The 25,979-nt window shown below is 45.1% G+C and overlaps 1 protein-coding gene across 1 annotated transcript in view; it reads left to right on the top strand.

Annotated features, from left to right (window-relative positions):
• PIAS1 (protein inhibitor of activated STAT 1) overlaps positions 1–25,979 on the top strand; it is a 96,925-nt gene that overhangs the window by 8,996 nt on the left and 61,950 nt on the right. The window contains exon 2 of the mRNA XM_040342238.1: positions 19,038–19,482. Coding sequence (XP_040198172.1) covers positions 19,038–19,482 — 445 coding nt within the window. The remainder of the gene's footprint in view (positions 1–19,037; positions 19,483–25,979) is intronic.

Here is a 25,979-nt window from a genome sequence, read left to right as displayed (position 1 = left end):
GATAGATAGATGGATAGATCTCTCCTAGGGGTTACTTCTGGGTATTGCATCTCCGTTGTGTGATATATTTATATATTTGTGTGTGTGTGTGTGTATTGCGCGCTCCGGCGTATAGCGCGCACCCCTAAAGTGGACCCGCATTCCTGTGTAAAAAAAAAAAAAAAAAGATTTTAGTACTTACAGTTTTGGTGTCTTGCGTGGCGGCCTCGTCGGGTCCGTCTGCGGCTTCGGTGGTGTCCTTCTGCGGTGTCCTCCCCGCTTGATCCGCGATCCCCGCGCCGAGTTTGAACTACTGTGCCAGCATATACCGAGTGCATCACACTTGTGTATAGTCGAGCAGGCTCGGCTCCTCTTGCGGTCACGTCCTGTACGTCCAGGACGTGACTGCGAGAGAACCCGAGCCTGCCCGACTATACACGAGTGTACTGCGCTTGGTATATGCTGGCACAGTAGTTCAAACTCGGCGCGGGTATCTGCGTATATCGCGCACCCACGATTTTGCCCTGTGCACGGTATATAATGTCGGTTGGAAGACCTGTTTGCTGGCACTCGTTATATACCGTGTGCAGTTCTCCTCCATTTCTGTGTGTGTGTACATACATACATGCATACATACATACACCTAATTGATTATGAAAATAGTTGACAACTATTTTCATAATCGATTAGTTTCGGTGTTATATATATATATATATATATATTTTGTGGGTTCTTTAACCACTTCCCGCCCGGCCCATTGTAAAATGAAGTCCACAAAGGACCTCAAACGATCTGAATGATGCCTGCAGCTAGAGGCATCATTCAGATATCCTTCTCTTGTTACAGGCGGCGGGAGGGGACATCCCCCGCCGCCATCCGGTGCTTCTCCGGGCTCTCCCGTGCCACCGGGGGCCCGGAGAACGAATCGTCCGGCGCTGGCAGGAAGCATAGAGATGACTGGTGACCAGATGGTCACCAGTCATCTCTATGACCGTCGGAGGACCCGGGCGCGATGTGATGACGTCATACCCGGGTCCCATAAGTAAACAAAGTCGCAATTGCGGCTGCTAAGCAACAGTAAGCATGAGATCGGTGAATTTTTTTTCACCGATTTCATGCTTTCCAGTCTGGAGGAGAGATGTGAGGTCTTAGTAACCCTGCATCTCTCCATAAAGAGGACCTGTCACACACATCCCTATTACAAGGGATGTTTACATTCCTTGTAATAGGAATAAAAGTGATAATAAAAAAAATAAAATAAAATAAAAAGTGTAAAAAAAGAGATAAATATGTAAAAACGCCCCTGTCCCCAGTAGCTCGCGCGCAGAAGCGAACGCACACGCAAGTCCCGTCGACATATGTAAACGCCGTTAAAACCACATATGTGAGGTATCGCCGCGTGCGTTAGAGTGCCAGCAACAATTCTAGCACTAGATCTCCTCTGTAAATCTAAACTGGTAACCTGTAAAAAAATGTCAAAGCGTAGCCTATGGAGATTTTTAAGTCCTGAAATTTGGCGCCATTCCATGAGTGTGCGCAATTTTAAAGCGTGACATGTTGGGTATCTATTTACTCGGTGTAACATCTTTCATATTTTACAAAAAAAATTGGGCTAAATTTACTGTTTTGTTTTTTTAATTCATGAAACAATTTTTTTCCCCAAAAAAGGCATTTTATCTTGCACGGTATTTACGCAATAATTTTTCAAACGTTTCAATGACCGTCGTTTTATTCCCTAGGGTGTCTGCTAAAAAAACATATATAATGTTTGGGGGTTCTGCGTAATTTTCTAGCAAAAAAAATTATTTGTACATGTAGGAGAGAAGTGCCAGAATAGACCTGGTATGGAGGTGTGTATAAAAGCCCGGTATGGAAGCGGTTAAAATCTGTATTTTTTGCTAGAATATAACTTGTAAGCAACATGTCAGAATGTTTAGTCTTTAAATGGTTAAAGAGGAACTGCAGTGCTCTCGTAATTTGTAATAACATCTTTGTATTGAGATCGTGAGGGGGGGGGATGGGGGTGTTGAATCGCAATCTCGTTTCTTTAATGATTAATGGTGCAGCTTCTCTTGCAGCCGCCACATCCAATGATTGGTGAGCTGTAATGTAATACATGTTTGGTTTTGGGTGTATTATACCCCTTGTATAGCACCTTCAATTGTAAGTAGCGCTTTACATGTGTATTGTACGTTCACATCAATGATTAGATTGATTCCATCGTGTCTTTGGGTCAATCGCAGCACTTGTGGTTCACCTTCTGCTATAACACTGTGTGTGTGTGTGTGTGTGTGTGATCCTGTGGTTTTTGTCTTGCGCTGGTTGTGTTGTCCGAGGGTGTCGGTGTCGTGTACAGGTTGAAGAATAAACAATGTAATTGGTGATCTGATGGATAATTTTCTATCCTGGAGATATTGGCACGGTGTGACTGATTGGCACCGGGTGCTGAGATGCGACCGCTACTGGGATGAAGAGACTCGTTTGTTTTGTGGTCCAAATGGCTCATTATCTGGCAGCCAGCTGTTGGGTGGGGGGAGGGGTTGGTTTATTTTCAGAATGAGGTAACAAATGGTAGAATGATCAGCCAGCTGTAGGTTGAACCCGATGTCTGCAGACATAGATCTGGCTAAAGGTGTACACAAGTGGGGGGGAAGATAAGACCCCCCCCCCCCCGAGTATCGGAGCCGTCTGGTCCTTTTTAGTACGGCATACTGGGGGGGGGGGGGGTGTTGGGTTTGCTAGTGCAGTCCAGTAAGAATATATAAATAAATATACACCTTTTGGGGGGGGGGGGGTTGTTGGTCGCCCCCCCCCCACGTATCAAGGCATAGACAGATCATCTGTCTTCCAATGGCCTAGTTCACACTAGTGTAGTCAGTTCCAGTGCAGAGAAAAAAATTACAACACGAGAGGTCCCCCCCCCCCCCCCCCCCCCCACAAAGACCCCCAGATAACTGGAAACGGCAGTTTACACCACAAATGCAGCAAAGATGCATTCCTGCATGGACATGGTATGCGTTTTTTGCAGGGCTGTGGAGTCAGGAAATTTTGAGTACCTGGAGTCGGCAAACAATGCACAACATCCAACTCCGACTCCTACTAAATTTAGATTGTTGGAAGTCGAAACATTTATCTACTGACTCCACAGCCCTGGTTGTTTGATACATGTGTGTCTGCAGTACAATTCTGTGACTTTATCAATCTATCAAACTCCCTTCATCTTGGGGTAATTTTAACACTACTCTGTTGCAAAACTATGTTAACACGTGTGTTTTGCAGCGATGCGATTTTTAGCATGCGTTTCCAGTAGAGCTGCACGATTCTGGCTAAAATGAGAATCGCAACTTATTTTATATTTTCTTAGAATAAAGATCACTATTTTCTTGGTGCCGGTTCACACAGGGGTAACACAAAACTGGGTGACAAAGAGGGTTTTCCCAATTGTTTTTTTTTTTTTTTTGACAGCTCAAATAAACAAAATGGGTTCAATGTAATAAAAATGTATTTATTCAGATATATCAAAATTATCAAGAAGGGGATATGGGGTTACATAAATAGAACATGAGTTGCGGCATAGCAGGAAAACACAAAATACATCTGGTGTTTGACAGTACACAACAAAGAATTTATACAGCTATTAATGTATATGGCATGTGTACTAACGCGTTTCGACCCTAATGGTCTTCTTCAGAGGTTTATTGAGTTGTGACTGAAAGGGAATATACTGTTAGTGTTTGAGATCACTTTTTTTTTTTTTTTTATTTATTTTTTTAACCTGTGAACATGGATAATGTGATTCAAACTCGCCCAGATGCATTTGTTTACCATTCATTTTCAACGAGGAGCTGCGTTTTTGGCGCAGTTTTGAAAACCAATGCAGGGGATATATGTGTGTATTAGAGGTAGACCGATATGGGTTTTTCTCTGGCCGATGCCGATATTTAGAAATATATTGGCCATCGGCCGCCCCGATGATGCCGATTTATGCGGCCGATATTTTAGGCCTTTTTTTTTTTTTTTTTGGCACTGGATGCCACGAATTGGCACTGGAAGATGGCACCAGCAGAAGGCACTGATTGGCAGGTGGCACTGGCAGGTTGCACTGGATGGCACTGAAAGATGGTACTAGCTGATGGCACTGGCAGATGGCACATTGCACTGACACTGGCAGTTGGCACTGACTGGCAGGTGGCACTGGGTGGCAGATGGCACTGATGGCTTTAGTTGGCACTGGATGGTGGTATTGGCACTGGATGGTGGCACTGGATAGAAGGTGGCACTGGTATTGGCACTGGATAGAAGGTGGCACTGGTATTGGCACTGGATAGAAGGTGGCACTGGTATTGGCACTGGATAGAAGGTGGCACTGGTATTGGCACTGGATAGAAGGTGGCACTGGTATTGGCACTGGATAGAAGGTGGCACTGGTATTGGCACTGGATAGAAGGTGGCACTGGATAGAAGGTGGCACTGGTATTGGCACTGGATAGAAGGTGGCACTGGTATTGGCACTGGATAGAAGGTGGCACTGGTATTGGCACTGGATAGAAGGTGGCACTGGTATTGGCACTGGATAGAAGGTGGCACCGGTATTGGCACTGGATAGAAGGTGGCACCGGTATTGGCACTGGATAGAAGGTGGCACCGGTATTGGCACTGGATAGAAGGTGGCACCGGTATTGGCACTGGATAGAAGGTGGCACCGGTATTGGCACTGGATAGAAGGTGGCACCGGTATTGGCACTGGATAGAAGGTGGCACTGGTATTGGCACTGGATAGAAGGTGGCACTGGTATTGGCACTGGATAGAAGGTGGCACTGGTATTGGCACTGGATAGAAGGTGGCACTGGTATTGGCACTGGATAGAAGGTGGCACTGGTATTGGCATTGGCAGATGTTACTGGACGGCAAGTGGCACTTGGCACTGTCAGTGGGCACTGGTGCAAAAAAAGTGTCACCACCCTCAGTACAACAGACCCCCTCCCTTCAGGATAGACACCCACCCCCCTCCTCAGTACAGAACCCCCCCTGTAGTACAGACACCGCGGGCCCCTCTGTGGGTGTAAACAGAGGAGGGCCGCCGCGCTGGGTGTACCAAGATGGCCGCGGCTCCAGAGCTAGGCCAAAGCCGCGGCCTTTCCTGATGCTGTGACCGCGGCGGCAATCCGTGTCCATGTTGGCCTAGTGGTCATGTTAAATATCGGCCAAATTTGGAGAAAAATCGGCCGATTTCTCAAACGGCCAAATATCGGCCGACTGTGTGTGTGTGTGTGTGTGTGTGTAAATTTTCATGTTCGATTTTAAATCAGATTTTTTTTTTTTTTGGTTAGACTAATTTTGAATCATTATAACGCACATACATTTTTCAGATCACCACCATATATAGGTCCCCACTGTAATACGGTCCAGAGACATCTTCCCCCCCCGCCCAGCCCTAAAATATATATATATATATATATATATATATATATATATATATATATATATATATATATATATATATATATATAAATGCACCTTCTGTATTTACAACCACTTAAAAGGTTGTTTTTTGCATGTTTTCTATCCTTGCATTTAGACTTATTGATGTGACTTTTTTTTTTTGTCATGCTTGTATTCCATAGTGGAGAGCACTTCCTGTTTTTGTGTTCAGCCTTTTTTTTTTTTTTTGACCTGTGTGTTGAACAATAGACTGTCTCTCCTTATTTTCACCCCCCCTAACATCCACACATTGGATGGGGAATCCCTCCTGCTGTGCCTTTGTATTCACAACCCATCCCCTGTAGTTACTGAGCAGAAGGGCAGTTGCCTGCAGGGCTGTGGAGTCGGAGTCGAGGAGTCGGGGGAAATTTTGGGTACCTGGAGTTGGAGTCGGCAAACAATGCACCGACTCCGACTCCGACTAAATTTAGATTGGAATAAAAAAAAAAAAAAAGCAAGTTTAAATGTCCCAATTCACAAAAAGTTATAATTAATGACTTCTCTACTGTAAGAATAAAGACCAATGCATGCAGTGCCTCACGTAACCGCAAAACGAACACATTAAGTGACCGTGAAGAAGCGCGCTTTTCATGTGCTTCGCTATATGGCACGCAACGCACAATTAGGAGCTGCAATACTTTTACTTTCCATAGTGTTGTGTTCTGCTGTTACAGGGAACGCATGTTAGAGAACCAGTAAGTGTCCAAATAAAAAAATTCCAACAGGAGTTTTATAAAGCACTAAAAGAAGTTGAAAAGTATGATCGCTCATCAAAACTTACTGTTGAAGAAGCCATCCTTGTTTATCCAGAGATCGTTAGTGATGTGGCCAGAATAGTTACTGCAACGCCACCCACCCAAGTCAGTGTCGCAAGATTATTTTCAGCCCTAAAAATAATAAAGTCTGACTTAAGAGCCTCTATGAAAGAGGATCTGGCAGAGGCAATTCTCTTCCTTAGGCCCCGTACACACGATAGAATCCATCCGCTGAAAAATCTCAGCGGATCGGTTTCAGCGGATAGATTCTATGGTGTGTACATTCCTGCGGATATTTATCCGCGGAAATTTCCCAATTCCAGCAGATAAAAATGTGTAGACATGTCTACAAATCTATCCGCTTGAATTGGCTCCCGCGGATCGATCCGGTGGTCTGTACAGACTCACCGGATCGATCCGTCCGAACCCATCCCTCGCATGCGTCGTAATGATTCGACGCATGCGTGGATATCCTTATATGACAGCGTCGCGCACGTCGCCGCGTCATCATCGCGGCGACGGCGCGACACGTCACCGCGATGGGGATTCGGCGCGGATTTCAATCCGATGGTGTGTACACTCCATCGGATTAAAATCCGCAGAGGATTTATCCGCGGATACGGTCCGGCGGACCGTATCCGTGAATAAATTCTATCGTGTGTACGGGGCCTTAGAACTCTACATTGAATTGATTTGCATTTGCTAAGCCTATAACTACATTTCAAGATTAATATAAACCATTTCTAGGTTTTACAGATTTTGTTTTTGGTTCATTATAGATAAGCTTTGTTTTTGTTCTAAAACAACCAAATAATGTGGTTTGTATTTTTGAATTAGTAAAGATCCTGTTCCTGATGTTTATGCCTGCTGCTACTATCCAGTCACTTGATTGTTTTCATTGTGTTTGTCTTTTGCTTAAACTGTGCAATGCAGTAGACTGTTGGCTTCCCAGCCAGTAGTCCTGTGGTAGGTTGCGTTTCTTTCCCTCAAGGAATGTATAAAATACATTTGCATATTAATACAGAGGAGTCGGAGTCGGAAGTACATAAAACTGAGGAGTCGGAACATTTATCTACCGACTCCACAGCCCTGGTTGCCTGGCAGGGGGGGGGGACCCAGAAGACTTCTGTCACTGTAGTAGCTGAAACAGCCGCCACAGGGATTGTACATACTCGAAGTAAAGCATTAGGTACCATAGTGGTGAGCACTCTCGCCTAGAAGCAATAGGGTCGCCACTGTCTTGTCGATCTGGTTCCCCTATCGAGATGGTTCCCTGCCTGACGAAGCCCACGGAAATCTCCGAGCCTCGGGCGACATCCAGGCTCATTCCTTAACATCCCCGTGGATTGGAGAATGTTAAAAAAAAAAAAAAAAGCCAAGAGGTCAAACAAGCGCAGCGAGCCGACCGAGTGAAGTGAGGCCGACTGGCCACTTTACCTCAAATTCCACGTTGCCCTGGAGGTTCGGTGATTTCCGTCGGCAAGGATTGCGCCTGCGCAGTCAAGACAGGAACCATATCGATAGACGGAACCATATCGTCAGATCTCCGGTTCGAAACCTAACCGTGACCCTGCCTGGTGTTTGCATGTTCTCCTACACCAAAGGTCTCCAAACAGTGGCCCGAGGGCCAGATGTGGCCCTTTGCTAGCCTTTATCCGGCCCTTGGGGCACAATTCCTGCCACTGACCAACAATGGGACACTATATTATCCACTAATGCCAATGATGGGATACTATTCCTCCTACTAATAGGGGGAATACTCCTCTTCCTATTGACCACCAACCCTGAGGACATATATGTTCTTGCTGATGCTGTGCCCGTGACTTTTTCTTCCCTTGGCCCCAATCCGGCCCTCTTAAATTCTGAAGGGCAATAAAGTGGCCCTTTGTTTGTAAAGTTTGGAGACCCCTGTCCTACACGGTTTAGGAGACATTTGCCAATAGGTGTGTGCCGTAGACAACGGTGCAGATGCAGTAAAAGCCCCATTCATTAAAAAAACAGCAATGCCGTATTTGCCGGCTCCTGCACGCATGCGCGGGAGTGACGTCATTGCTGCTCCGGCCAATCGCAGCGCCAGAGCGGCGATGCCTGAAGTAACCTTGTCTGTGAAGAGATGTCTGCGGCCGGAGGGGGAGATGAGGACGGCTTCGTGGTGCTTTGATTCTAAGGTAAGTAATGCATAATGAGCTAGTATGCTTTAGTCATACTAGTTGATTATGGCTTTGTCTTGCAGGTGTTTTTTTTATTTTTTTCAAGTGGAGGTTCACCCTAAAAATTTTTTTTAACATTAGACTAAGCATAGTAAGGGCATTTACTTTCGGCAGGTCTTTTTTTTTTTTTTTTTTTTTTTCTCCGTACATTCCTTTTTATATTCTGATTTTGTCCAGGGCTTCCGCGTTCTGATGACTCCGGGACTGGGCGTTCCTATCCCAGCCTCAGGGTTCCGATGACTCCGGGACTGGGCGTTCCTATCCCAGCCTCAGGGTTCCGATGACTGCGGGACTGGGCGTTCCTATCCCAGCCTCAGGGTTCCGATGACTGCGGGACTGGGCGTTCCTATCCCAGCCTCAGGGTTCCGATGACTGCGGGACTGGGCGTTCCTATCCCAGCCTCAGGGTTCCGATGACTGCGGGACTGGGCGTTCCTATCCCAGCCTCAGGGTTCCGATGACTGCGGGACTGGGCGTTCCTATCCCAGCCTCAGGGTTCCGATGACTGCGGGACTGGGCGTTCCTATCCCAGCCTCAGGGTTCCGATGACTGCGGGACTGGGCGTTCCTATCCCAGCCTCAGGGTTCCGATGACTGCGGGACTGGGCGTTCCTATCCCAGCCTCAGGGTTCCGATGACTGCGGGACTGGGCGTTCCTATCCCAGCCTCAGGGTTCCGATGACTGCGGGACTGGGCGTTCCTATCCCAGCCTCAGGGTTCCGATGACTGTGGGACTGGGCGTTCCTATCCCAGCCTCAGGGTTCTGATGGCCCCTGGGACTGGGCGTTCCTATCCCAGCCTCAGGGTTCTGATGGCCCCTGGGACTGGGCGTTCCTATCCCAGCCTCAGGGTTCCGATGACTCGGACTGGGCGTTCCTATCCTTCCGTTCGATGATTGACGGCTTGTGAAACAGGTGACCTGTCGCACAACGCACGTCACCAGATTTCTGGAAATACCTGAGTTGCGAGTCGGCACTATACGGCGCCTGCCGTGTAGAGCTGACTGCGCAGGCGCCGTATAGTGCCGATTTGCAGCTCGGCTATTTCCCGACATCTGGTGATGCGCGTTGTGTGACAGGTCACCTGTTTCACAAGCCGTCAATCATCGAACGGAAGGATAGGAACGCCCAGTGCCGCAGTCATCGGAAGCCCTGGACAAAAACAGAATATAACGGTATGTACAGAGAAAAAAAAAATTACTTGCCAAAAGTAAATGTCCTTAGTATGCTGGCTCTGCTAGATGTAATATTTAAAAAAAAAAATTTTTTTTTTTTTGGGTGAACCCCCGCTTTAATAATAATTTTATTTCAATGGTTTACAAACGCATAAAAACAAAAAAAAAACCTGAAAAGCAAAGTTAGCCCTTTTTTTTTTTTTTGTATAATATGAAAGATGTTACACCGCAAGAATCGTGATCTTTATTCTAAGCAAAAAAATCGTGATTCTCATTTATGCCAAAATCGTGCAGCTCTAGTGTTGGGGGTGGGGGGCTACAGAAGGTTTTTCACCTTTGCATAGAACCTATTATGGTGAAAATGGTACAACGCCTTATTTTAACTTCAGTTTTTTTTTTTTTTTTTTTTTTTTTCCTTTTTTAAATATGCCAGAAGGTTATTTTATAAGCAGCTGCTCCTATTATAAAAAGCCTTATGGGGGTTATGGAGGATCTTGCTGAGACCTGTTTAGGTTCCAACCTGAATTTTTCTCCTTTAGCCTCGGATATCGGCCAAGTACTGTAGTTTTGTTTTTAAAGCGGTAAGGCACTCGGCAACCCCCACCCCCCCCAAAAAAAAAACGCAGCTCCTGGCACTTCCTTCTGCCAGACCTATCGGGAAGAATCTAGAGATTTCTGGCTGAGAATATTTCCTGTTACTGTGATCTCTCTACAGAGAAGAGAGGGCAGGACCGGTCCTGATATCAGCTCCCCCTAGAGGGCAATAATAAGCACTTTCCACTGTTTTTTTTTTTAAATGGCTTTATTGAACACAGATACAGTATGTTGTCTTGTTTCTCGTTGTGTGTTTTTTTTTTTTTCTTTGATTTATCTGTCCTAGTAGGGTAACACGGGGTTCCCCAACTAGGGTGTTGTGGTTGCCATGTGAGCACAAGACCCAGTTTGCCCTCATTCCGAGATTAACGAGAGGGGGGGGGGGGTGATGAAGGAAGGAGATGGGAGGCCAACAGCTTTCATCAGAATGTAGAAATGTTGTTGTTGCAGGTGGAGTAAAGAAAATACAGCGGCTTGTGCATTTAGGCTGTTGGCCTTTTATGGCTCGTACACACGATCAAAAATAACGCTTTCGACAGGATCGTACGATAATCGGATATAAAAGAGAAGAGGCACCTCAAGTGTAGCAATAAGTTGCTAAATGTTGTACCTTCATTAATCACTTGCAGGTAAAGGACCAGCCCCCTTTTTGTGATTCGGCACTCCGCCGATTTAACTGACAATTGCGCGGTCATGCGACGTGGCTCCCAAACAAAATTGATGTCCTTTTTTTCCCCACAAATAGAGCTTTCTTTTGGTGGTATTTGATCACCTCTGCGTTTTTTTTTTTTTTTTTGCGCTATAAACAAAAATAGAGCCATACTTTTGAAAAAATGCAATACTTTTTTCTATAATAAATATCCCCCAAAAATATATATAAAAAAAAAAAAAATTTCCTCAGTTTAGGCCGATACGTATTCTTCATATTTTTGGTAAAAAAATCGACATAATCGTTTATCGGTTGGTTTGCGCAAAAATATAGCGTTTACAAAATGGGGGATTTTTTTTTTCTCACTACTAATGGCGATCAGTGATTTTTCTTTGTTTTTTGTGACTGCGACATTATGGCGGACACATCGGACAATTTTGACACATTTTTGGGACCATTGTCATTTTCACAGAAAAAAGTGCTATAAAAATGCATTGTTTACTGTGAAAAGGACAATTGCAGTTTAGGAGTTAACCACTAGGGGGCGATGTAGGGGATAAGTGTGACCTCATGTGTTTCTAACTGTAGGAGGGGGGGTGGGGCTGTAGGTGTGACGTCATTAATCGCATTTCCCTATATCGATGACGGTGCCACAATGAAGAACAGGGAAGCTGTGTTTACACTCAGTTCTCCCCGTTCTTCAGCTCCGGGGACCGATCGCGGGACTCCAGCGGCAATCGGGTCCCACAGCCACAGAGCTTTACGTACGTGCCTGTGCCATTCTGCTGAAGTATATCGGCATTAGGCGGTCCTTAAGTGGTTAAATGTAACCATATTGCTACACTTAGAGGTGCCTCCTTTTTTTTTTTTTTTTTTTTTTTTTTAAATACTCAGTTGTGACATGACGCTACTCTTATAGCAAGACATCACTTGTATATCAAGGCAAAATTTATTAAAACATAATGTCTTGCAAAACGCTCTCAAACCAAGGTTTTACATTTTTTTTATTATAATAAAAATTGATATACACTGCTCAAAACATTAAAGGAACACTTTTTTGAATCGAACTCCTGAGATATTGATCTGGTCAGTTAAGTAGCAGGGGGGGGGGGGGTATACAGAGGGGGTTGTTAATCAGTTTCAGCTGCTTTGCTGTTAATTGAACAGGTGCACTAGATGGGCAACAATGAGACGACCTCCAAAACAGGAAGGGTTTTTCAGGTGGGGGGTGCCTGACATTTTTTTTCCCCTACTCCTCTTTTCTGACTGTTTTTCACTAGTTTTGCATTTGGCTAGGGTCAGTGTCACTACTGGTGGCACAAGACGATACTTGGACCCTATAAAGGTTGCACAGGCAGTCCAACTCCTCCAGGATGGCACATCAATAGGTGTCATTGGCAGAAGGTGTGCCGTCTCTCCCAGCACAGTCTCAGGAGCATGGAGGAGATTCCAGGAGACAGGCAGTTACTCTAGGAGATCTGGACAGAGCCGTAGAAGGTCCTTAACCCATCAGCAGGACCGACATCTGCTCTTTTGTGCAAGGAGGAACAGGATGAGCACTGCCAGAGCCCTACGAAATGACCTCCAGGAGGCCACTGGTGTGAATGTCTCTGACAACCGGAAACAGACTTCATGGGGGTGGTCTGAGGGTCCGACGTCCTCTAGTGTGCTCTGTGCCGGACACTGTGGAGCTCGATTTTGGCATTTTCCATTGAACACCTGAATTGGAGGTAGACAGATATGGGTTTTTCTCTGACCAATGACGATATTTAAAAATTGGGGCGGCCGATGGTGAATATGATTGAGGTGATGATGATGATTTTTTTTTTTTCTTCTGATATTTAACTACTTCAAAACCGCACGCCGTCATATGACATCCAAAAAGGGGATCCCTTATCCCGGGTGGACGTCATATGATGTCCTGTACTTTGTGCAGGGATATCTGAATGATGGGTGCACCTAGAAGCATCATTCAGATATCATTTTCTTCCGGCGGCGATCCTGCGCACCGTAAGAAAGATCATAGCGGTTGGTTCCGCCGCTTGATCCTTCTTATAGGTGGTGCTTCTCCGGGCTCCCCTATGTCATCGGGGGCCTGGAGAGATGATCGCCGTTCCTTGGATGTGAAGCATAGAGATGACTGGTGACCAGATGGTCACAGTCCTCTCTATGATGGTCGGAGGCCCGGGCGCGATGTGATGACGTCACGCTCGGGTATCCTTAAGTAAACAAACCGCAATTTCAGCTAGTAGGAATGAGATCTGTGAATTTATTTATTTTTTCACGATTTCATGCTTTCCAGCCTGGAGGAGAGATGTGAGGTCTTATTGACCACCCCGCATCTCTCCATAAAGAGGACCTGTCGCACACTATTCCTATTACAAGGGATGTTTACATTCCTTGTAATGGGAATAAAAGCGATCAGGGAAAAAATAAATTAAGAAAAAGTGTAAAAAATAAGTAAAATAATAAAATAAAAAAATTAAAACGCCTCTGTCCCCGGTAGCTCGCGCTCAGAAGCGAACGCACGCGTAAGTCCCGCCCACGTATGTAAACGTTATTCAAACCACATATGTGTGAGGTATCGCCGCGTGCGTTAGAGCGCGTGCAACAGTTCTAGCACTAGACCTCCTCTGTAACTCTAAACTGGTAACCTGTAAAAATGTTAAAGCGTCGCCTATGGAGATTTTTAAGTAACAAAGTTTGGCGCCATTCCATGAGTGTGCGCAATTTTAAAGCGTGACATGATAGGCATCTATTTACTTGGCGTAACATCAGCTTTCATATTTTACAAAAAATTGGGTTAACTTTACTTTTTCATGAAAAAAAAAAAAAACCTTTTTTTTTTTTTTTTTTTTTTTTACAAAGTTGCAATGACCGCCATTTTATTCCCTAGGGTGTCTGCTAAAAAAACATATATAATGTTTGGGGGTTCTGAGTAATTTTCTAGTAAAAGAATGATGATTTGTACATGTAGGAGAGAAGTGCCGGAATAGGCCTGGTATGGAGGTGGGAATAAAAGCCCGGTATTGAAGGGGTTAAAAAAAACAACCTCACCCACTCCACTCCTTCCTGCTCACTCCTGTCACTCTAGCACACACTTGATGTCCTCAGTACAGGTGGCACTGGTTTGGAACTGGCAGGTGGCACTGCCAGGTTTCACGCTTTTTTTTTTTTTTTTTTTTTTTTTAAATTATATGTTAATAAATTGATAAATATCTTTAACTTTTTCTACCTTCTGAGTTTACTTCTCTTCATAGTACCGATATAGTTCTTTTGGCTCTTTTGGTTCCCCTTATTACACTCGGCTTAGTGATTTAAATTGAAGCCTCTTAATATAAACCGTAAAGAAATAGTAGTACCATCATCCTATAAGTCAATTGGAATAGAGTAACTGTGTGAAACAGAGGGAGAGGAGATGTCGGGTGGGCGGGACCCAGCAGCTAAATGGCACCAGCCAATGATTGGGCTGCTTTAGAAAGGGGGCGGCCCACCCAGATACCATCCCATTGGCTGATGTAATCAAGCTGCTGGGTCCTGCCCACCCCCGACAGACCTCTCTCTTGGCCGATTTTATAAACAAATGAGCAAATATCGGTCTACCTCTAACCAGAATTGGCAGGTCCGTCACTGGTGCCCCATGCTTTTCACAGATGAGAGCGGGTTCACCCTGAGCGTATGTGACGGATGTGAAAGGGTCTGGAGAAGCCGCGGAGAATTTTATACCACTTGTAACATCGTTCAGCATGACCAGTTTGGTGGTGGGTCAGTGATGGTCTGGGGAGGCATATCCATGGAGGGACGCACAGACCACACAATGGAGCCCTGACTGCCATTGGGTATCGGGATGAAATTCTTGGACCCATTGTCAGACCCTACGCTGGTGCAGTGGGTCCTGGGTTCCTCCTGGTGCACGACAATGCCCGGCCTCATGTGGCGAGAGCATGCAGGCAGTTCCTGGATGAGGAAGAAATTAATACCCTTGAATGCCCACGCTCACCTGACCTAAATCCTAAAGAACACCTCTGGGACATTATGTTTTGGTGCCGCCAGGTTGCACCTCAGTCTGTTCAGGAGCTCAGTGATGGTCTGGTCTAGATCTGGGAGGGAATACCCCAGAACATCATTAGGCGCATGCCCTGATGTTGTCAGACATACATACAAGCACTTGGGGGGGTGGGGGAGATTTCCGCAAAATGGACGAGCTTGCTGCATAATTTTTTCAATTTGATTTTCGGGGTGTCTTTGAATTCAGTTCTCTGTAGGTGGAGAGTTTTCATTTCCATCAAATGATGTGCCATCCTTTCATTCCTAAAACATTGCCCAGTCCATACCAGTATAGATCCCACCACATCACCCCGTCCATACCAGTATCGATCCCACCACATTACCCAGTCCATACCAGTATAGATCCCACCACATCACCCCGTCCATACCAGTATAGATCCCACCACATCAACCCGTCCATACCAGTATCGATCCCACCACATTACCCAGTCCATACCAGTATAGATCCCACCACATTACCCAGTCCATACCAGTATAGATCCCACCACATTACCCAGTCCATACCAGTATCGATCCCACCACATTACCCAGTCCATACCAGTATAGATCCCACCACATCAACCCGTCCATACCAGTATCGATCCCACCACATTACCCAGTCCATACCAGTATAGATCCCACCACATTACCCAGTCCATACCAGTATAGATCCCACCACATCACCCCGTCCATACCAGTATCGATCCCACCACATTACCCAGTCCATACCAGTATAGATCCCACCACATTACCCAGTCCATACCAGTATAGATCCCACCACATTACCCAGTCCATACCAGTATAGATCCCACCACATTACCCAGTCCATACCAGTATAGATCCCAACACATTACCCAGTCCATACCAGTATAGATATCCAGCATGAGATTTTTTGCCCATTGAGATCTGATATGTTTTCAAAGTTTTTCCTTTCATTTTTTTTTGAGCAGTGTATATATGTACAGTATATTATCTTTTTGCATACTTTTGAGGGCCCATTCACACCAGAAACTGCATGATAGTGGGTGGCGCTACAGTCACCATCTGCTGTTTTTTAAGTCCTGGTTCACACTGTGAATCCGATACGTTCCAAAAAATCATAGATTTGCATGTTCTCTGAAATTACATTTGTTTTCTATGAAGACCGTTCACATCTTTACGGTTTGCAGTAAAAAAAAAAGGGGGGGGGGGGACACCTGTGTGGCTTTGATAAAAAATTTGCATTAGGAATTGCACCACAAATTCGCATTGTACTTGCACTCCAAAGCCGCATCTAAATTTGTACCACATCCAGTATGAACATTATAGACTGATCCTGCTTTTTATGGTTTGTTCCCTTTTTTGAATCACAAAATGCAAAATAAAACTTGGGCTTCCTACGCAGAAAGATTGAAACGCGCTCAGTCATTGGTTTCACTTTTGCTTGTGGGGGGGAGGGGGAGGGAGTGATCTGTGTAGGTGAATTCCTTTCCCTTTCCTGCACTCAGCCTGTCGCTATCAATGTTTATCTTTGTAAACTAATGAGGTTTCTTCTAGATAAGAGCCTTCTGGAAGCATTCCACCCAATAGCATCCTATGGAAGCTTTATATCCTGTCAGTGGAATTTCACAAACCAGCTGGAAATTTTTATATGTCTATGAAATGGCATATATTTTTATACATTTATTTTAATTTATTTATTATATTTTAATTTATTATATTTTAATACTATTATTATTATTATTTATTATTATTATTATTATTATTATATTTTCATACATTTATTATTATTATTATATTTTAATACTATTATATTTTAATAAATTTTATATTAATACATTTATTATTATTATTATATTTTAATACATTTATTATTATCATTATTATTTTAATACATTTATTATTATATTTTAATACATTTATTATCATTATTATTATATTTTAATACATTTATTATTATATTTTAATACATTTATTATATTTTAATAATATATATTTTTTTTTTTTTTTTTTTTTCATAGTTCATTGTTTTTAATTGTATAGCTGGATGAAGTTCCTCTGCCCCCCCTAAAGTCCTTACAGCAAGTTTCTCATTATTTTGGTCCTATTTGTATTTATTAGATTGTAAGCTCTTCTGAGCAGGGCCCTCCTTAATCCTCTTGTATTTGTCTCCCTTTTATATTGTAAAGCGCTGCGTAAACTGTTGGCGCTATATAAATCCTGTATAATAATGTACAGCCTTTGCACCCCCTTGGAGATGAAGGAACTGCCGACTGTGGGGGATGGGAGGTTTGATTTGCTGGCTGCTCTCAATCTGATGCTTGATTAACCCCTTTCGCTGCTATGACTGTAGCCGTGTTTGGTGGAGCAGTGAGAGGATGGAAACAGATCTGTGACTGCATCTTCTTTCCTCGGTTTAGCTTAGAAGTGATCACTTCTACTTGTTGGAAATTCATGATTTGTTATTTTGATTTGGTGGAAACCCCCCTCCTTACTGACCGGGACTCCTGGCTCTACTTTTAACCCAGGATTGCTGTGGAGACATGATCAGGGTGGAGTGTGCGGGGGTTAGTTGCAAGAGATCGGAGTAGAGAACGCGGGGTTTGGTTGCGAGGGGTCAGGGTGGAGGGCGCCGGGGGTTTGGTTGCGAGGGGTCAGGGTGGAGGGCGCCGGGGGTTTGGTTGCGAGGGGTCAGGGTGGAGGGCGCCGGGGGTTTGGTTGCGAGGGGTCAGGGTGGAGGGCGCCGGGGGTTTGGTTGCGAGGGGTCAGGGTGGAGGGCGCCGGGGGTTTGGTTGCGAGGGGTTAGGTTTTAGAGCGCCGGGGGTTTGGTTGCGAGGGGTCAGGGTGGAGAGTGCTGGGGGTTGGATGCACGGGGGTCAGAGTGGGGTGGGGGTTGGATGCACGGGGGTCAGAGTGGGGTGGGGGTTGGATGCACGGGGGTCAGGGTGGAGTGGGGTTTGGGTGGAGTGGTTTTTTTGCTAGGGGTCAGGGTGGAGAGTGCCGGGGTTTGGTTGCAAGGGGTCAGTGTGGTTGGGGGGGGGGGGGTTGGATGCACGGGGTGGAGTGGGGGTTGTTTGCGAGGGGGTCAGGGTGGAGAGCGCCGGGGGTTTGGTTGCGAAGGGGTCAGGGTGGAGGGCGCCGGGGGGTTTGGTTGCGAGGGTGGAGGGCGCCGGGGGTTTGGTTGCAAGGGGTTAGGTTTTAGAGCGCCGGGGGTTTGGTTGCAAGGCGTCAGGGTGGAGAGCGCCGAGGGTTGGTTGCGAGGGGTCAGGGTGGAGTGTGGTTGGGGGGGTTGGATGCACGGGGGTCGGGGTGCAGTGGGGATTGTTTGCGAGGGGTCAGGGTGGAGAGCGCCGGGGGTTTGGTTGCGAGGGGGTCGGGGTGGAGGTCGCGCTGAACTTCTATACCCTTCACTGAGACAGAACCTGGAAGTCGTCATCTAAGAACTTCTGGGTTCAGAGTTGGCACAGCCGCCGAGTATACTAGTAGATTGCCTGGATTAGGGGTAGGAAAAATAAATACAATTTTTGTAAGTTATTTAAAAAAAAAAAAAGCACTTGCCCACACACCCTGGACAGACATTTGTAAATTGACTCATAATATGCATTACACAAACTGGTGGGTGTGTGTGTGTGTGACCTGACATCTCTCCTTTAAGACGGAGAAAGGGACTAGGGACACAGATTCCCCAGTCCCTTTCTCAGCAGCCTCAGCTGCTCTATACAGCGGTGATTGGTGCTGGTAACTTCCCCATGCACTCATCACCGCTGACTGTAAAAAGTATCGGGTGAGGCATCGGGAGCATTTGCCCGAGTACAAGTACTCGGGCAAATTCTTGGTATCGGTACCGATACTACTATTGGTATCGGGACAACCCTAGTCATAATGTTATGGCTGACCAGTGTGTGTGTCTTCATAGGTGTAAACAGGAACTCTAGGGTGAAGCCTTCAGTGGAATGGTCCCTACGAGGCTCTGATGACCGCTATGGTCCAAGGAAATTTTGACAAGTTCCTGACTTGTGTGGGGAAATTTCAGCACCATCATTTAGTTTGAAACTTCTGCAAAAGGTTCTTTTGGGGGGATTTTCAAAATGTCGATGTAACCTTTTACATACTCAAAGTGTGACTTTTATTTTCTGGTAAATAACTTTTTTTTTTCTTCTTTTCTTCAAGCAAATGGTTATGAGCCTTCGTGTATCTGAGCTGCAAGTACTTCTAGGATACGCCGGACGCAACAAACACGGTCGCAAACACGAACTCCTCACCAAAGCTCTGCACTTATTAAAGGCCGGCTGCAGTCCTGCTGTTCAAATGAAAATCAAGGAATTGTATCGGCGGAGGTTCCCCTTAAAAATCCTCACACCGGCGGACTTCTCACTACCTAGCGTGCACTCCAGCACCATGCCAAGCAACCTGTCGCCCTCCTCCATTCCTCAGCTTTCTTACGACGGTCACTCCGCCTCCTCCCCACTTCTACCAGTCTCCCTTCTTGGGCCCAAACATGAACTGGACCTCCCTCACCTCACATCAAACCTTCACCCCGTCCACCCGGACATCAAACTACAGAAACTGCCATTCTACGACCTGCTGGATGAACTTATAAAGCCTACGAGTTTAGGTAAGGCTGTTCACCAAAGCTGTACATTGGCTGCTGTCATGGCATTTTGGTTTTGTATTGCTGGTCAACTGTATTTTTACCGCTTGTTCATTGGATGTACTTTGCACATGGGATTGGCGATATGTGTTCCATTGGTTCCTAAGATGGTTAAAGCTGAATGTCTGGAATTCAGACACTTTGTAATATGTGCCGGTGATCTGATGATATGGTTTCCGGCTATCGAGATGGTTCCTGTAAGGACTGCGCAGGCGCAATCCTTGCCGACAAAAATCTCCGAACCTCGGCCGGCATCCAGGGCGACGTGGAATTTGAGGAAAGTGGCCAGTCGGCCTCACGTCCTCGCTTCGCTCGGCCTCCTGGCTCTTTTTTAACCACTTCCAAACCGCTGTACGTCTTTATACGGCCTAACTTTAAAAATGGATATCTCGGTAACGGCAGCAGCTGCTGCCACAACCGAGGTATCCATCTTTAGTGTCAGCGGTTCTGTTAACGATAATGGCGGTCTCCCCGCGGCGGATTCGCCACGAGATCGCCGTTATCGGCGGCGGGAGAGGACTGTTCGGCTGCTGATTGGGGACGAGACTAAAGGAAAAATCTCCTTCGCCCGTCCCCATAGTTTTGCTGGGCGGAAGTGACGTCAAAACGTCAGTCCCGCCCAGCCTCTTAAAGAAACATTTTTTTTTTTTTTTGTTTTTTTTTTTTGCATTTTAGTCGAATTATGAGATCTGAGGTCTTTTTGACCCCAGATATCATATATGAGGACCTGTCATGCTTTTTTCTATTACAAGGGATGTTTACATTCCTTGTAATAGGAATAAAAGTGATTTTTTTTTTTTTTTCCAGTGTAAAAAATAATTAAATAAAATAATAATTAAATAAAATAGATAAAAAAAAAAAATATGTTTTTAAAGCATCCCGACGAGCTCATGCACAGAAGTGAACGCATACGCGAGTAGCGCCCGCATATGAAAACAGTGTTCAAACGACACAAGTGAGGTATCGCCGCGATCGTTGGAGCGAGAGCAATAATTATAGCCCTAGACCTCCTCTCAAAAAATGCAACCTATAGAATTTTTTAAACGTCGCCTATCGAGATTTTTAAGGGTAAAAGTTTGACGCCATGCCACGAGCGGGCGCAATTTGTAAGCGTGACATGTTGGGTATCATTTTACTCGGCGTAACATTATCTTTCACAATATATAAAAAGAATTGGGCCAAATTTATTGCTGTCTTATTTAATTCAAAAAAGTGATTTTTTTTTTTTCCAAAAAAAGTGCGCTTGTAGGACCGCTGCGCAAATATGGTGTGACAAAGTATTGCAATGATCGCCATTTTATTCTCTAGGGTGTTAGAAAAAAATAAATAATGTTTGTGGGGTTTTAAGTAATTTTCTAGCAAAAAAAACTGTTTTAGTCTTGTAACCACCAAATTTGAAAAACACCCAAAGTAGAGAAGTGTTAAGGAATGGGCCTGGATGCCGGCCGAGGTTTGGAGATTTCTGTCGGCAAGGATTGCACCTGCGCAGTCCTTACAGGAACCACCTCGATAGGGGAATCTTAACGACAAGTCACCGGCTTACACAGATAGCTTTGTACTATTTTTGTAGGAAATAGGAGGAACTTCTCCTCTTATTTACAACTGACGATTTTATGGAGCTCCAGGAGTAAAGCTAAGACTATGTTCCCGGAGCTCTGAGGCTGGACTCTACTGGTCAATGCTGCTGTGCCTGCTCCTGTCCAATCAGAGTGCATTATGTGAACCTATTAACAAAATTACAAGCTGTCTGTGAATGGACAGCGGAGGGGTGGGCACAGTTGCTGTGTGAAAACCAAATCTCCTCTCAGAGCCCTGAAGCCATATTTAAATGAGGTCCTGTTTACACCTGTGTGACACCACATTATTTTTTTTTTTTTTGCAAAAGTATATGGCAGCCCATTCACCTGTTCTGACGAGCTGACTCCTGTACCCTTTTCTGGAAGAGACTTTTTAGTGCATTTGTGAACAGGGGAATTTTATTCTTTTTCAGAACAAGCCTACGTGGGGTGCATTTTTTTTATTTGTAATCGTGACTGACTTTATAACGGACACTTTTGAGCCATTTTTGGGACCATTGTCTTTTATTTTTTTATACAGCGTTCGGTGCTATAAAAATGCACTGATTACTGTTAAAATGGCAGTGAAGGGGTTAACCCCTTCAGCGCCCCCTAGTGGTTAAGTGTCCTAGGGAGTGATTCTAACTGTTAAAGGGAGGAGATGCGAGTGACACGTCACTGTTCCCGATCACAGGGAACAGTAGATCGGTGACATGTCACTAGGCAGAACAGGGGGAATGCCTTGTTTACAAAGGCATCCCCCTGTTCTTCCTTTACCTACCGCAATTGTGGGCCACCCGGGAACATCGAGTTCCCGTGACCTGCAGGCACGTGGCGGGCGCAAGCTGGGCGGCAAATTTAAAGGGACGTACAGGTATGCCCATTTGTTGCCCGTGCCATTGTGCAGCCGTATATCTGCATGCAGCGGTCGCTATGTGGTTAGAGTGGTTGTAAGCCATAAGAGTGGGGGGCCCTGTAAGACAAAGGTGTAATAAGCTAGTTTGCATCGCATACAAGCTCATGAAATGCTTGCCTTTTAGATCGAAGCTGTTGCAGCAGTTTCCCGCACACACCGCTGTGACCAGCAACATGTCTCCCGCAGTTATTTCTAACTCCCGGCGCTGTGATTAGCCTGAGCCCCGATGACGCTGGTCATGGTTGCTGAAGAAATGGCACGAGCGAGTCGTTTCTTCAGTGCGCATGAGCCGATGACTTCGGCGCAAGCATATATGGTAAATTATCTGCTAAATGGTGCAGGTTTCGGAGAGATTTACAGTACCTACCAGTAATTTCTTATAGGGCTTACTGGTAGGTACAAGTGGTGTAACTAGGTTTACAACCACTTGCCCTCTGGTAACCCTTTCATGACCAGGCCATTTTTTAATATAGGGACTGCGACATTGTCGAACACTTTTGACACATTTTTGGGACTTTGACATTTTATACAGCGATCAGTGCTATAAAAATGCACTTTTTACTGTAAAAATGTCACTGGCAGGGAAGGGGGCAATCAAGGAATTAATTGTTCCCTAATGTGTATTCTAACTGTAGGGGGATGGGGCTGACCTAGAGGAAATTGCAGATCATGAGTCACTAGCTATTATGAACTCATGATCTGTCTTTCCTCAGCTCAGTGTGTGTGTGTGTGTGTGTGTGTGTGTGTGTATATATATATATATATATATATATATATATATATATATATATATATATATATATATATATATATATATATATATATATATATATTAAATTTTTTGCGATTCGGCACTGCGCCGCTTTAACTGACAATTGCGTGGTCGTGCGACGTGGCTCCCAAACAAAATTGGCGTCCTTCTTTTTTTTTTTTTTTTTTCCACAAATAGAGCTTTCTTTTGGTATTTGATCACCTTTATTTTTTGCGCTATAAACAAAAATAGAGTGTAAATTTTGAAAAAAATATATTTTTTACTTTTTTGTTATAATAAATATCCCCCAAAAATATATAAAACTATTTTATTCCTCAGTTTAGGCCGATACGTATTCTTCCACCTATTTTTGGCCAAAAAAATCGCAATGGTTGGTTTGCGCAAAATTTATAGCGTTTACAAAATAGGGGATAGTTTTATTGCATTTTTATAATTTTTTTTTTTTTTTTTTGACTACTAGTGGCGGCGATCAGCTTTTTTTTTTTTTTTTTTTTCCGTCACTGCGACATTATGATGGACAATTTTGACACATTTTTGGGACCACTGTAATTTTCACAGCAAAAATGCATTGTTTGTTGTGAAAATGACAGTTGCAGTTTGGGAGTTAACCACAGGGGGCGCTGTTGGGGTTATGTGTTCCCTGAAGTGTTAACAACTGTAGGGGGGGTGTGGCTGTAGGTGTGACGTCATCAATTGTGTCCCCCTATAAAAGGGAACACACGATCGATGACGGAGCCACAGTGGAGAACGGGGAAGCCGTGTTTACACTCAGCTCTCCCCGTTCTTCAGCTCCGGGGAGCGATCGCGGGACTCCCGCGGCGATCGAGTCCCGCGGTCACGGTGCTTCGGACCGGTCGTGGGAGCACGCCGCGACCCCACGGCTGGGCTTAAAGGACAACGTACCTATACGTTGATGTGCCCAGCCGTGCCATTCTGCTGACGTATATCAGCGTGAAGGGGTCCTTAAGTGGTAAAAGTAACTGACCTACAGCTACGACGGTTTGCAAGCGGTTAATCAAGGTGTGTGCGCGCATATGCGTGGATCTTTCTTCAGGGTTAGCCAGCCAAACTTGTCCGACATACTTCCAGACTGTGTGATCCTCCCCACCCAGGCTGGGCCCATTTGTTTCCAAGAATCCCATTTATCGGGAAGGGATTGCATAGATCCCGGGGGCCTGTTTTTTATCCAATCTATTCCAAGAGCTATCCAAGGTGCTGCAGTTTAATGGGACATGGCATGCTGGGAGTTCCTTCTGTAGCAGCTGATGTTGGTTGGGGACCTCTTGTTATATAGTGGCTGACGCACTGACATGGTGGCAAATTAATTTCTAGAGTGGCTGGTATTTTCATGCTGGGAGTTGTAGTTCTATAGTAGAGCTGGACATTTGCTGGCTGCCATGGCAACTTAATACTGTGACAGTCAGGTCATCAAGAGCCATTGCTAGTGGGGAAGGTGGGTGCTTACATGCTGGAAGAAGTGGATCCTGCGCGGGAATGCAGCAGATAATGTGGCTTGTGACAGCCGGTGTTGCACAAGACAGACTGAGCCGTGCCGCTGTGTGAGGGGAACTTGGCTGTTTTTATGCAACGCTGGCTGTCAATATAGTTGCATTAATTGCTACATTAACATGCAGTCCCAATGATGGTGCCTGCATTAAAGCGGGAGTTCACCCTAAAAAATGTTTTGAACATTAGATGGATGCTCATTTTGTCTAGGGGAATCGGGTGTTTTTTTTTAAATCGAAGCCGTACTTACCGTTTTAGAGATGGATATTCTCCGCCGCTTCCGGGTATGGTCTTTGGGACTGGGCGTTCCTATTTGATTGACAGGCTTCCAACAGTCGCATCTATCGCGTCACGAGTAGCCGAAAGTCGGTGCGGCTCTATACTGCGCCTATGCACCGACGTTCGGCTACTTTCTGAAAATCGTGACGCGATAGATGTGACCGTCTGAAGACTGTCGCTCAAAATAGGAACGCCCAGTCCCGCAGCCCATACCCGGAAGCGGCGGAGAAGATCGCTCTCTAAAACGGTAAGTACTGCTTCGATTTAAAAAAAACTAGCCGATTCCCCTAGACTAAATGAGCCTCAATCTAATGTTAAAAATGGTAATTTCCTGGTGAACCTACACTTTAAGTGTGTGTCTGTCTGGGGGGGGGGGGGGGGGGGTTTTCTTTTGTTAACCCAAATGTGACACCGGAGGAGGGGGTTCCAAAAAGTGGAAGTTCTTTTTTTTTTTTTTTTTTTTTTTTTTTTTTGGGTGGAACTCCGCTTTAACCAAAAAATAAACTTTAATCTGAAAGTATGGGGGGGGGGGAAATTCCCATAATCATACTTGCCTAGGTGGATTCTGCATCCTCTGCACTGAGAACCGAATACCGCGATAGTTCTGGTTCTCACGGCTCCCCGAAAGGATAGCTGCTGACTGTCAATCGGCAGCTCTCCTCCTGCATGCTTATTGGTGGGGTGCGGCCGTCTGAGCGACTCGCTGAGGGTCTGAGACAGTCATCAGTCCAAGCACCTGGCGGATCCAGACTTCATTGTTGGGATGACCGCTCGTCGCTGAAAACGGGTCATAGAACTGCAAAATGCATTGCACTCCAGTGACCCAGAGGAGAAGCCCAGCCAAACGAGTTCAGCCTGGGTGGGCATTTTTTGCATTGAAGTGCAGCACGCCATCATTGGCACATTTATTTATTTATTTTTCTATCGGCAAAACGCAGTTAATCCGGTATTCGGCTGATATATATCGGTGCATCCCTATACCCTTCTCCTTTTTTTTATTTTTTCTTGAATGTAAGAAATGCTGAGCAGTAGTGTTCCTGTTCTGTGCGCCGGAATGGAATAAATCTGGTGTTGGTGCAGATCCTGGAGCGCCGCTACTCTGCTCCTGACTGGTCGGGGTAAATGACGATGTCAGCGATTGTGCGCAATATGTGGTCACAGTGTAACTTTTTAGTTTTACTGGTCAAGTAATGAATGGTCTGTTTTTCTATTTTAACTATGAAGGGAAAAAAAGGTCTGTTCAAAATTAACAGAACAAATGTTTTTTCTTTAATTGTTGCTTAAAGCGTATCTGAACCTAAAAACATAAATGTAATAACGGGATATTACAGCCTAAATCCTTAGATGTGGAGGTTGCGTTGGCGCTTTTTTTTTTTCTTTTCACTCTCTGATCCATCTAGTAACATACATTGTGTCCTAGGATGTCTCCACT

This window comes from Rana temporaria, chromosome 3 (genome assembly GCF_905171775.1).
Source record: "Rana temporaria chromosome 3, aRanTem1.1, whole genome shotgun sequence".
NCBI lineage: Eukaryota > Metazoa > Chordata > Amphibia > Anura > Ranidae > Rana > Rana temporaria.
Note: the sequence above shows the minus strand (reverse complement) of the source record. Positions and strands in the feature narration are given on the sequence as shown.